The sequence below is a fragment of the Cicer arietinum genome, chromosome 7, assembly GCF_000331145.2.
Source record: "Cicer arietinum cultivar CDC Frontier isolate Library 1 chromosome 7, Cicar.CDCFrontier_v2.0, whole genome shotgun sequence".
Classification (NCBI taxonomy): Eukaryota; Viridiplantae; Streptophyta; class Magnoliopsida; order Fabales; family Fabaceae; genus Cicer; species Cicer arietinum.
The window spans coordinates 25,096,689-25,108,645 of NC_021166.2; the positions used below are offsets into that span (position 1 = coordinate 25,096,689).

At 33.3% G+C, this 11,957-nt stretch overlaps 1 protein-coding gene across 1 annotated transcript; it reads right to left on the reverse strand.

The window, feature by feature from the left end:
* Positions 1-1,850: 1,850 nt before the first annotated feature.
* Positions 1,851-10,191, reverse strand: LOC101503128 (probable AMP deaminase). The gene is made up of 19 exons (XM_004509871.4): positions 9,578-10,191; positions 9,284-9,465; positions 8,221-8,416; positions 7,790-7,950; positions 7,589-7,640; positions 7,345-7,472; positions 7,077-7,256; positions 6,870-6,937; positions 6,614-6,756; positions 6,418-6,479; positions 6,218-6,331; positions 5,048-5,188; positions 3,875-4,027; positions 3,581-3,634; positions 3,395-3,505; positions 3,020-3,193; positions 2,836-2,916; positions 2,409-2,507; positions 1,851-2,310 (listed from the first exon to the last, which is right to left on the reverse strand). Exons 1-19 carry the CDS (start codon positions 10,038-10,040, stop codon positions 2,242-2,244), a joined length of 2,631 nt encoding a protein of 876 aa, XP_004509928.1. The 5' UTR covers positions 10,041-10,191; the 3' UTR covers positions 1,851-2,241.
* Between the last annotated feature and the right edge of the window lie 1,766 nt (positions 10,192-11,957).

The following is an 11,957-nucleotide window of genomic DNA, read 5'->3' on the forward strand; positions in this document are numbered from 1 at the left end:
ATCGGAAGAAGCTTCTTCACCCACTAAATTATTGAAATGAAAAAGAAGGATTGAGAATCAAATGAGTTTAAAATTAGTTTGAATTAATTATTTTTTAAGGTTATTAGCATGACTGAGCCATAAATTAAGTTGTATCGACTATATATATTTGTCAATATTTTTTCGTAGTATGAAAAATGTAACCATAATTACAATTTAAAACTATGAGATTAAGAGTGTTTACGGTTTTCTTGGGTCAAAAAGAGTGATAACAGCTAGGTAGCGAAGAGAGAGGATATGTTGACTGAGATTTTGAATAATGATTGTTAAAAATACGTACAAAGCATACGTACTTTGGCAAAATAGCATTAATATATGAAGTTATTCAAAGTGATGATAATTTCAACGTTACTTCCTTCTACTTTCCTAGAACTGAATTGATCAGAGTAATTCTAGGCAGATCATATATATATATATATATGACAGAAAAAGTCTACTACTAATCCACATTAAAGACGTACCAAAGGAGGGAAGTTGAGTGAGATTTTGAATTACACATTCAAGTGGTAGTTAAAATATATGCATATGTATGGCCAAGTGGCAATGTGAATGAATGTGGACAGATAGCTAGTTATTCAAAGTGGCAATTTAAAAAAGTATAGATACGGAATTTCTTCAACAAGATAGTGTCAATTTCTTCTCATGGATGATATAGATGGCGCAGGCTTGATCTCAAAGATGACATGGACATTGTAACACTATTCATAAAAAAAACAATATTTAAAGTGACTTTGGATCCAACTTTTGTTTTTCTTTTAAAATAATATTTTCAAAAGAGCAACGGTTAATGAAAAATATCACTTAAATTAATGATACAAATAGACTGACAATGACCAAATTAACTCTAGCTATTTCGAGACTCGATTCGACAATTAATTCGTTGAACTTAATTCGTGAACCAAATAAACTGAACTCGAATTAAAAATAAATTTATTAACTAAATAAGTTGAACTTGAATTATATATAGTTTAACTCATCGGATTCATAAATCGTTCGAATATAAGATAAATGAGATATATTATAGTTAAGTCAAAAAAATATGTATAGCTTGAATGAAATTAAGAATAGAAATAAACTAGAGATTTTGCAATATGGGAGTTTTACCTACTTTAAGAATATTAACTATAAATCAAGCCTATTAGTTGTCATAGGCTAATTTTTAAGGTCCATATTACCTTTACGAGAATTTGACTTAGTCTAAAAACTTAATTAAAACTTCTATATATTTTATTAGAACAAAATATGAAATTTGACCATATCAATCTAATCATTCTCATTAATGTTAAATATGTTTAGTCCCTGTTAAATTACCAACTTCGATTTTTAATTGCTAGAAAAATTTTATTTTACTTAGTCTCCAAAATATTTTTGGTTTACACTTTTGCTCTTTAATTTTTGTTTACATTTACGTGGCAGCTTTGCTATTTAGAGAGGAAAGATAATTTTTCATTAAATAAAAAATATACACAAGGATAGACATTTTTTTACACATGTACAATGTGATTAATTTAATTAAATAAATAATTAATTCAAATTACAGTAAAATTTATATAATTAATTAATTATAATTTTTAAATTAATTATCTCCTCAATTGAATTAACTATTTTTGTATGCGATTAAACAAATGTAAATTAAAAAATAGGTGTGCATGAAACATTTTTGTTAAATAATTTCGAAGCATCTACATCAACATTTCTTAAGTAATTAAACAGTACCATCCATACAAAATTATAAACTTATCTTTAAAATATCATTACCACTCTAATTTTTACTCTTAATTTATTTAAAACCTCTTCACAAAGATCTTAAATTAACAAATAGATAAGAGGGATCTTTCATTTAAGATATTCATGTTTTTGTTACAAAGGGTTAGAAACCCTGATTCTGCCTATTCATACTGGGGAAGAACAAAATTGTAAAATAACAATTATTAATTAACTACTGGTTATTTCTAACTTTAATAAATAACTTACAGAAGTGTTCCAGCCAAGTAAAAGTTCGACCGCGGATGCTAATGCTTGCCATCATTATCATTATTAGTAAGCATGTCAATGGCTTGTTAATTTTGTTAAAAACGTTTAGTGTTGGCTAAAAGCTTAAACAAATAGCTTGTCACTGCCAAAGATGCTGCTAAAAAAAATAATGAAAGCACAGACGATCTTTAGATCACAGAATGAACGGTGAAATTCATTTGGCTGACTTCATGGATCTACATCTTCAGGAAAGGTGGCTTGACCAGCATAAATATATTGCATTTCATCCTTCCATGTCTGCATAAGCACCAAAGAATACAAGAATGGAAATCATGAAAGAATAACTAAATCAAAAAGCACCGAAAAAATAAAAAGTTTATTTCAAGCGATCTGACCTCGTATCGGAAAGAGATCCTCAAACTGGGAACATTTGTCTTGTGAATGTCATTTCCTTCAGAACCTCTCAAGAAATATTTATCCCCTAGCCAGTGTAACTACAGAAGGAAAAAAATTATGATAAAAGACAATCACTAATATTGAAGGAATTTAGTAAAACAAGAGTTTGGGGTAGTCTGTAAAAATATGAGAATGATCCTGATACTCGAAAAGACCTAAAATCCCAGTGTGCATACATTTCTATAGCCTGAATATGGATCAGATATCGTTGTAAAAATCGTAACATGTTACAACAAAAAAGATAGAACCTTCAAATAACAAATTGTTTAGCCCCCAACCCAAACAATGAAAACAATTTACATTCAATAATTTGTGTTTTAGTATAAACATGTGAAAGCATGAAATTCCTACAGTCTTCTCAATTACCTTGGCTTCATGTGAAAACCCAGATTGGTAAACCGAATTTCTTGCTATCTCACACAGGTCACAAGCAGAAAGTTTCCATACCTGCAATGCACGTTTTAGAAAGATACATGATCCCTAAGAAAGACGATAGAATATATTGTGACACTGTTTAAACAAACAGGCTAAGAATTTGGCAGAAAACAACCTTTGCTGCAACACTATATTCTTCTAACAATGGCTCTTTTGTCAAATGAATTTGCAAAGGATCATCGGTAGAAAGAGAGACATTCAGCCCTCGCTGGAAAAACATGGGCAAAGGATTGCGGTGATAGTCCAAGAAAAGGGAATTGTTGCTGAGCGGCGACATAGCTAATCCAACCTAAAGAGAGCACAATGGTATTAATACATTATCTAGCATCAAAACAAAGAATGACCTAATCTAGAGTATTGAGAAATAATATGATTTCTGCTTTAATTTCCCACTAAAATGGACTCAAACTTGGAACGCAGCAAGATCTACAATATTAGAAACATACAACAACTATGTTGATCAACTGAATATTTCTGCCAGAGGGCTAACCTGCGCAAGGTAATATAAATACTGCAAAACAGGAGTTTTCCGTAGATTAATGCCATGAGAAATGTTATGACATAGAAGGAAGGCAGCAGCCAAATGATCACTATCTCCAGCCTGCATAAGTAATTCAATATTACCATCTTACTAAACACAAATAATTAAACCATACATTAGGACACAGAAAATAACCTCTCCACAATGGGGCCGCAATTTAATTGTTGTCATTCCTTTAGACTCACGCAACTGAAACCAACCAACAGAAAGATATTAATATAGTGAGTTGATAACCAAAATTCAGTGTGAACCTAGCCTTGCCGCCATGTTTTCCTTTTTCTTATTTTGAAACACACACGCGCACACACAATATGAGGCATAATTGGCCTTAAATTGAAAGAGAAAAAAGAAAAGTGAAGGCAATGGTCAATTATTACAAGCCTTAAAGGCATAAAGCTCTATAAGAGATGAATGGTGAATAACATAAACCTTATTGAGTGTGTACAAGTTTGCATAGCAGTAATATAGGTAATAAGAGTATGCTGGATTGAATTCATTTGTCCACTCAGTTGGAGTAGGCATGTGCTTAGTTGGACGCCTTTCTGGTTTGCTTTCATCATCTACAAGATCAAATCCAACCACCTGTAAGCAGAAGAAGCCCAAACATATTACAAGTAATACATCAAGAAATGAAAAACTCCATCACAGACAACGTAATTGCAACCTTTGTTAATGATTTTACAAACCACAACAAAACAGCATGGAGAAACAGAAATGAACCCTTCACCCGTCAGTTATAATGTTAAATAACCAAGTAACAATGAAGTTCACATATTTAGGGCATAACTTTCAATTGAGGATAGTGGCATGTATTAGTCGATTTAAAAAATGCTATAGCAGGATGACCGCTATTCCAAAAAAATTATACATAACATATGCTGAAATATTAAAATAATGCTCAAAATTCATGAAATATTCATAAATAACCATAATAAGCTATTGGTCTTAAGCAAAACATTAAAGTAAATAACTAAATACCAAAAAAAAGTCAAGAAAAACAAACAAGTTTAAAAATTTAAAGCTTCAACTTCAAATAAATAAAAAACTAATAAAACAAGGTTTTTTTTTCTGAAGCAGATAGTCTTGGCCACAAACAGCTGTGATTTTGGCCACGGCCAGTCTGCACTGCTATAGTTATAACACTCTTGAGACAATAACCAATTTTAAGAGTAAAAGAAGAAGGATTGGGTCAGCTAAGTCCAAATGAGGGTATTAGACCTAAGGTGTGGAGCGTCTACTATAAGAAGCATTCCATTAAATGCTGTTACTCCAAAGTCCTAATAGATTTCTTTCTAATTCCAACACATGTCATTCAAATAGCTGCATAGGCTCATTAAAATCCAATAGAATAAAATAAAGGCAGACATTTTCCTTTTTAAAGAAAGGAAGACATTGTTATAGTGACCAGAAAATTTACACATAGTGAAACAGTCAAGTATCACGCAACAGTGGTCGCCATGTACTATTACACAAAATAACATGGTCACAATAGGGTATACTCACTCTTGTCACCATGCTACATATAAAAATTTATGCAACAGAACAGAAAAAGCATAAAAAGTAGAGGTATGCACAAGCACATAAATATACAGATTGACAAACCTGCATCAAAAACAAATGTAATTGAGGATGAGAATTTGGATCTATTGTGGTTTCAAATAGAGGAATGAACACATTATCCAGAATATTCTGAAAGGAGGTAACAATTCCCATACTCCTGTACACATTATATAGCCGTGGTAACTGTGCCAAGAAATTATATAAAAAAAAAAAATCAGAATCAATGAACAAAATGATAAATCTAAAAGACTCGAAAGAAAGCAGTACCACACAAAATTCTAAACATAACATTATTAAAACTATGATTGGTTATTTTCGTGATACATCCAAAATCTTGACTTTATTGTCTTGTAGAATAAGTTGTAGCATTATATGTTCCATTATCTATGTAAGAATCTGTACCATCCATTGTAAGCTAGAAGATAAGGGACATTTATTTGGGGTGTATTAGCACAATTAGTAAGAGGGGGTTGGTTAGATAAATAGGGGTTGTAAGGTTAGGGCGTTATTCTATAGATTAGATAGCTGTAAGTCGAAGGAGTAATTCTTTGTAAAGAGAGGAGAGACCTCTCTACTATTCTCTCGAACATTCATTTCATTCAATTAAATTGTTCTTTCTTTTCATTTGTTTCTATCAACTTTATCATGAGTTCCAACATCCACTATCTACATGCAACTCATACCACTCACTACTCAAGCCATGAAGCAGGAAGAGATGTGGACAATCAGGTAATAATGCTGCTGACAAGAAGTCACATTTTACTAGTGCCAACAATCACTGTACTCGTAAAATAAAAGTAACATAGAGACCTTCCATTACGGTAGAAGTGATTTGTATCAATTTTCTGAGGGCACTTGATGTGATTATTTTTATCCTATAGCATTGTCCATTGCAATTTCAGGCTGAAAACTAGGCTGGTCCTAAAGATAAATAAAAACTTCCAATGACCCACTCAAGTAGTAAAGTTCTTTTAAACGTCAAGTCGTCAATATGAAACGTTATCCATAAAGTCATATGAAGTTCAGTGAAAATATGAAACCACTGAAGAGAGTCAGATCAAACACTTTAAAGTTTTAAGACAACCAAAAGTGGACAAATTTGATTATTGAGGCCAAAATAGGTTACTTTTGGGGCCCAATGGCTGATAAACCAAGCATTAGAGAAAGAGAGAGAGCAATACTGCAAGAATAAAAGCCTGAATAACACATTACCTGGATTAACCATACGGCATTCTTACTATAAAGAGCATTGTTAACAAACCAACTGGCTAGCTGATCCCATTCGCTCTGTTTTCTTCCATAGACAGAGATCCTGTACTCGGCCATCTGAAAATATATATTTTTTAACATAAAATGCATTGAGATACCAAAATATCACGGGAGAAAATCAACTTATATGTCTGAAACTTTACCTGATATTTACTTGCTTCAAGATCTAACAAAACTTGCTTTGTTACTTCAGCCAGAAACCGTCCTGAAATATGGGTAGTCTTAAGCTATTATTAAATCATAAAGCATCAAATAATATGTTTAATAATCATTTGGAGTTGCAAAACTTTATACAAATAAATATTATATTTTAGGTATGATTTACATTTCCAAACATACCTTGGATAAGATTATCCTGCTTTAAAAATATCTCTCTGAGTCTACTCTGTCCACACGGATTATACTTGAGGTTGAATTTGTCAAATCTATGAAATGTGCTCTTATCTGCATGGACGTCTAATAAATCCACATTTAGGTCATATCTGCATCACAATTTTTGCTAATTAGAAACATGCAGACATGCAGCAAGCCCATAAATATATGACCTTATTTTTCAAGAAGCTACTAGATGAAAAAATCAGAGCAAAATGCATACCCGGTCAAATCCAAACTCTCAAACACCTCCTTAAGCGTCATATACTTTCCATCTCTAAATATAACAACCTGTCAACATAAGTTAATACTGACAGAAAAATAAACAAAAGCTACAAATCTAAAAATATAAGAACGAAAAGGAAGGAAAGAAACAGCCTATAGCATTATAGTCTCAAAATATAATTATAACCCAAAAGTAGATTTTCACCTCATCGGGTTCTTTTCTTAATTTTGACTTGATGAAGCGAAGGAGATGCTTCTGATTCATGCATGCAGAATGATGAATATGAGTATCAACTTTCCGGATATTGTAAAAGTCTCGATGTGGTGCACTTTTCTGGGCAACAAACTCTCGATCTGCATTCAGTAACAGATGAAGGCGGAATTTCTGTAAAATGATCAGATGCATGTTATAAACAAACATCTCACAGTAAAGCACAGAGAAACACTGTATAAAGAAGTTGGTGAATTCATACTTCCTCAAGAAATCGTAGCCTGTGGTAGCATGCAGAGCGAGCATTCCCAATAGACATAACTCTAAGAATGTAATCCATGTCAGTAAAAAATTTTGTTGCACTTGCAACGGGGAATAGCTCTTCAGTGTCTGTGCAAAGTTTCAAATAAAGCTCAGTTGTTTGTTACTAGACAAACTACACATTAAAAATTAGATAGCTGAGAAACAATCAGCACATTGCCATATTGTTAACACTCTGAGCTTACCAGTTTTACTTGAAAAAACACGTACAACTCCATCTTCCATCCTAAAGTGGTGCTGTTTGCAATGCCAAAAAAGTCAGTAAGTCATAACATTATCAGACAAACACTTCAAAACAAAAATGCCTGCCAATCAATAACTCGAGCAGATTGCACGTATATCAGAAAATATCTGAGTGACAAATAAATAATGGACAAGCAACATACCCCTGTTGCTTCAACTGGTTCAAAGTGAAACGGATCAGGGTTAGTTTCGACAGGTTCAGCCTTCCATGGAACAACATTTTCCTTGTAAATATATTTCTTACGCAAATCTAAGCATTCTCGAATCATCTTGCAAACTTCCTCCTCTTCAATATTCAATGGCTCTGAACAAGGCAATGATGCATTTAATACTCGTTCGTTCAGTTTTTCCATATATTATAATATAAAAGTAAAATAACAATAGAAAAACATGATCATATTGTTTTCTACTGTTAAAAATAGTTAGCACAAAACACGGGGGCAAACAAAATTTAAAGATAGTAGCAAAAGGGGAATAGGAGAAAGAGATTACATGCAGGAATAAATCTGAAATTATATTATAACACGAAAGAATTAAGAAGCAATAGGAAGAATAGTACAGATCATGATAGTACCAAGTGCTGTGCTTCTTGCAGACAAGACATTGTTGAGAAACACAAGGTCATTCCCAGCTACATGTACTGAAGTCGAATCTATCATTCCACCATTCATATCTGCACCAGCTACGGCTTCTTTTGAAACCTCTCCAAACATCTGATTTTCTGCACAGTTCACATCATCAACTATGAATGGAACATTTGGATTTAGTCCCTGCAATGCAACAATATCACGAACCAATTAAAAGTCCAGTATAGAAATAAATGTTCGGTGAATTATGATACACCACCACAATGCAAGGATAAGGTAGGAAAAAGATAGATTATCATGAACCACACCAAATCTATCTCTAAATTTTCAAATAAAAAAAGCATCCTCTGAAGAATATAGCCTTCGAATTGTGAACCACAAGGATTATGTTGACATATAAAGTATGATGACTCTGAAACTCAACTTATATAATAAAGCCTCTTGGGTTTCAAATATGTTTTCTAATTTTATTTCCCACTCTCACTTTTAATTAAAAAATATCACCTTATTTTGACTTTATTTCTATTTTCAAAATTTTGTTATTGTTATCATTAATTGCTACAAAAAACTTCAAATCCTGAAAATTGTTATCACTAATTGCTACATATAAACCATTTAACATTCCTCCCCTCCCCTCCCCTTTTAACCAAACGTGATTATAATTAAAATATCTCCCCTCTTCTAAACCAAACATATCTCTACTCCCCTCCTCTCTATTGAACCAAGCATACCCTAAAGAGTGACTAGAAGCATGCATGGAGCTTTCAGCGTTGTAATTTGTAAGGACTAAAATGTAGGTACAGAGACTAATAACAAAATTCAAGATAACTATAGTGACAAAAGATACATTTAGCCCTAAAAAATAACATTTTAGCAAACCAGTCAGGCCTAATTAAACATACAGAAAACACCCAAAAACATGCTCCTCAACTTGTCCACTGTTAACTTGATAATAAAAAGAAAATGATCAACAGCAAGCCATAGTTTAGTTGACAAAGCTATTAACAGCATAAATAAATATCCCAACAAACAATAAACCATTATTCTCACATAAGAATTTGAAGAATCTCTAGTCACAGGGTAAAAAGGAATGTCGTTATCATCACCGAGCTGTGTTCCCTCATCATCAGAATCATCAGCATTTTCAAACGTATTCCGTCCTGGTGATCTCGGTGTCTTAATTCTACCAACAGAAGCTATTCTCTTATAGGAACTCGAAATTTGAGCACTCTCTGCAACAAAACCAAAACACACAAATCACAATTTTAGCAAAAAAAGCAACACTTCAAACGAAGAAGAAAAATAAAAATAAAAAACGAAAAGGATTAGGTTTCGAAGTCACACCATGTGTTGAACTCATTCGAAGAGACGGAAGCCCTAACGGAACTGAATTGAGATTATCATGCGAAGAAGAACGGTTCTTAGGATGATCACGGAACCATTCAGTTGCAGAAACAACGTCCGGCATGGAAGACGAAATCCTATAGGTTTTAAGCAAGTTCATATTCTCGTCTACGGACCTCGACAAGGTTCCGTTATAGTTTCTCGAATCGGTTTCCGTTTCCGTTTCACCGCCATCGAATCCGCTTAGGTCGTCGTCGTAGTTTTCTTCCTCGTCGTAGTCTTCTTCTTCGGTGATGGGGGAAGGCGGTGGTGCGCGGCGGATTTCGATGATACGGTGGAGGACGTGGTCGACGGTGCGGCGATGGATGTAAAAAGCAGAAATGGCCATGAAAGAGGCGCCGAGTAAAGCGGCCATTGCAAGGTGGAGAGATTGTGGGAGTGAGGTGGAAGATGAAGGATCCATTGGAGGAAGAGAGTGATTGTTTGTTGGATTTTGAGTAGTTTGTGAAGTTGAAGTTGAGCTCGGTCTGTGTGTGAGAGTGTTAAAGTGACTCACAGTTCCACTCAGTTATGAAGTATGAAAGAGCTTCTTCTATCGATTAAGTTCGACCTAATGAATGAAGTTCGTTATAAATGGACCCGTGAGGGTTTTTTACGTGGCAAAAAGTTGTTCCTTTCTTCTTTTTTTTTTTACTTAGTTTTTTGTTTAATAAACTACCCATTTGCCCCTTAAAATTTGAAATTTACACTTCAGAAAAAAAACTTTTCTATTTTGTCTAACATTAAGAAAAATGTCTCGGAGGAATAAGTTTTGTTAGAGGTGTGTGAATCCATGGCACATATACGTGTAGATGTCAAATAATATTATAAAAGTAAATAGAGATATTAAAAAAAATCTAATTCTTTGTATTTACTTTTTTTCTTCTTCAAATTCTTTCATTTCTAAATTCTCAAATAAGAAAATCCTTAAATTGTACCACAAAAATCACTTCTTCACTTTTTCTACCTAAATTTGTAATGGGTGGTTGTCTCTTATAATAAAACTACAATTACTTCGTCAAACATACAATTTCTCAACAATATTGGGAGAATAGTGGATTATTACCCAAAGCTATTCCACTTCCATTACAGAAAACTCTTAAAAGACCAAAAAAACAATAAGAAATTATGGAAATGAAGACTCAGTCAACGGCTATAAACTAAAGAGATCTTATAATGAATAGACATGCTCTAATTGTGGTGGCAAGGGTCGTAAGAGTGTGTCTAATGTACAAAGTCCAACAACAAGAGACAAAACACACAAGAAGAGATCTATTATCACAATTTATCCTACTAAAGAGCAACAACAATTCCAAGATCAAGACAGTACTATTACAACTACTGATTTGGTATGTCTAGTTTACGTTGGGGTCAATCCCTCTATAGAAAATTGTTTTACAAGGTGGTAATTTGATTTAGTTATGGAGTATTTTGCCTATAATTATTAAAATCATGGAGCAATTTTCCTACTACAAACAAATTTTAGGATAATTTTTTCTAATGGAATAGAAAATTTATGGAGCCTTTTGACTTTGAGTAATTAAAATCACGGAGCAAATTACCTGATTGTATAAAATTATGTAGGAAATCATTGACGAACATAGAATCAGACCACCATCCATTAGAGGACCAACACCACCTCCACAAAGTTTTAGTGGATCAACACCACTCAAGGAACCCACACCTTCTTCACAACCTTTCAGAGGACCAACATCATGCAAAGGAATTCCAACTCTTGGATGACAACCTCAAGACCAATTTCATGTATTTAAAATTTAAGGGGAGAAGGGGGTAGAAATAATTTGGGTGGTACAATTTAAGAATTTGATGATTTTTTGATTTTGAAAATTATGGGATTTAAGAATTTGGAGATGATGACTCTTCATCATATGCATATTTTCCCACTGTTTTAGTCTTATTTATCTTCAATCATTAATTAAATTAAGGAGTTATTTGAAATATTTTGTTAATTTTATTTCTTTGATTTAATAAAATGTTTATGTTCTTATTTCCTTGATTAAGTAGAGATTTTTCGGAGTTTTGCGTTGTTACTTTGTTTTAGTGCAGTGCTGAATTTTGGTGAGAAATCAACATGATCTATGTAGAGTATGTCAGCCATATCTGGAGTTGTAGATGTCCAATTGGAGTCAAACCAAGTGCACATGAAAGCTAATATCCATAGCTACAACTTTCATGAAGAAACCGGAACCATATTCAGACTCAAAAGAGGAGACAAATGTAATATACGTCGGACAACAAATGTTGAGCGCTTGAAGCGCACCTGAGGAGCGTTTCCATCCATTCAGCACTGTCCAGGCGGGCCTGAAGGGCGTTTTATGTG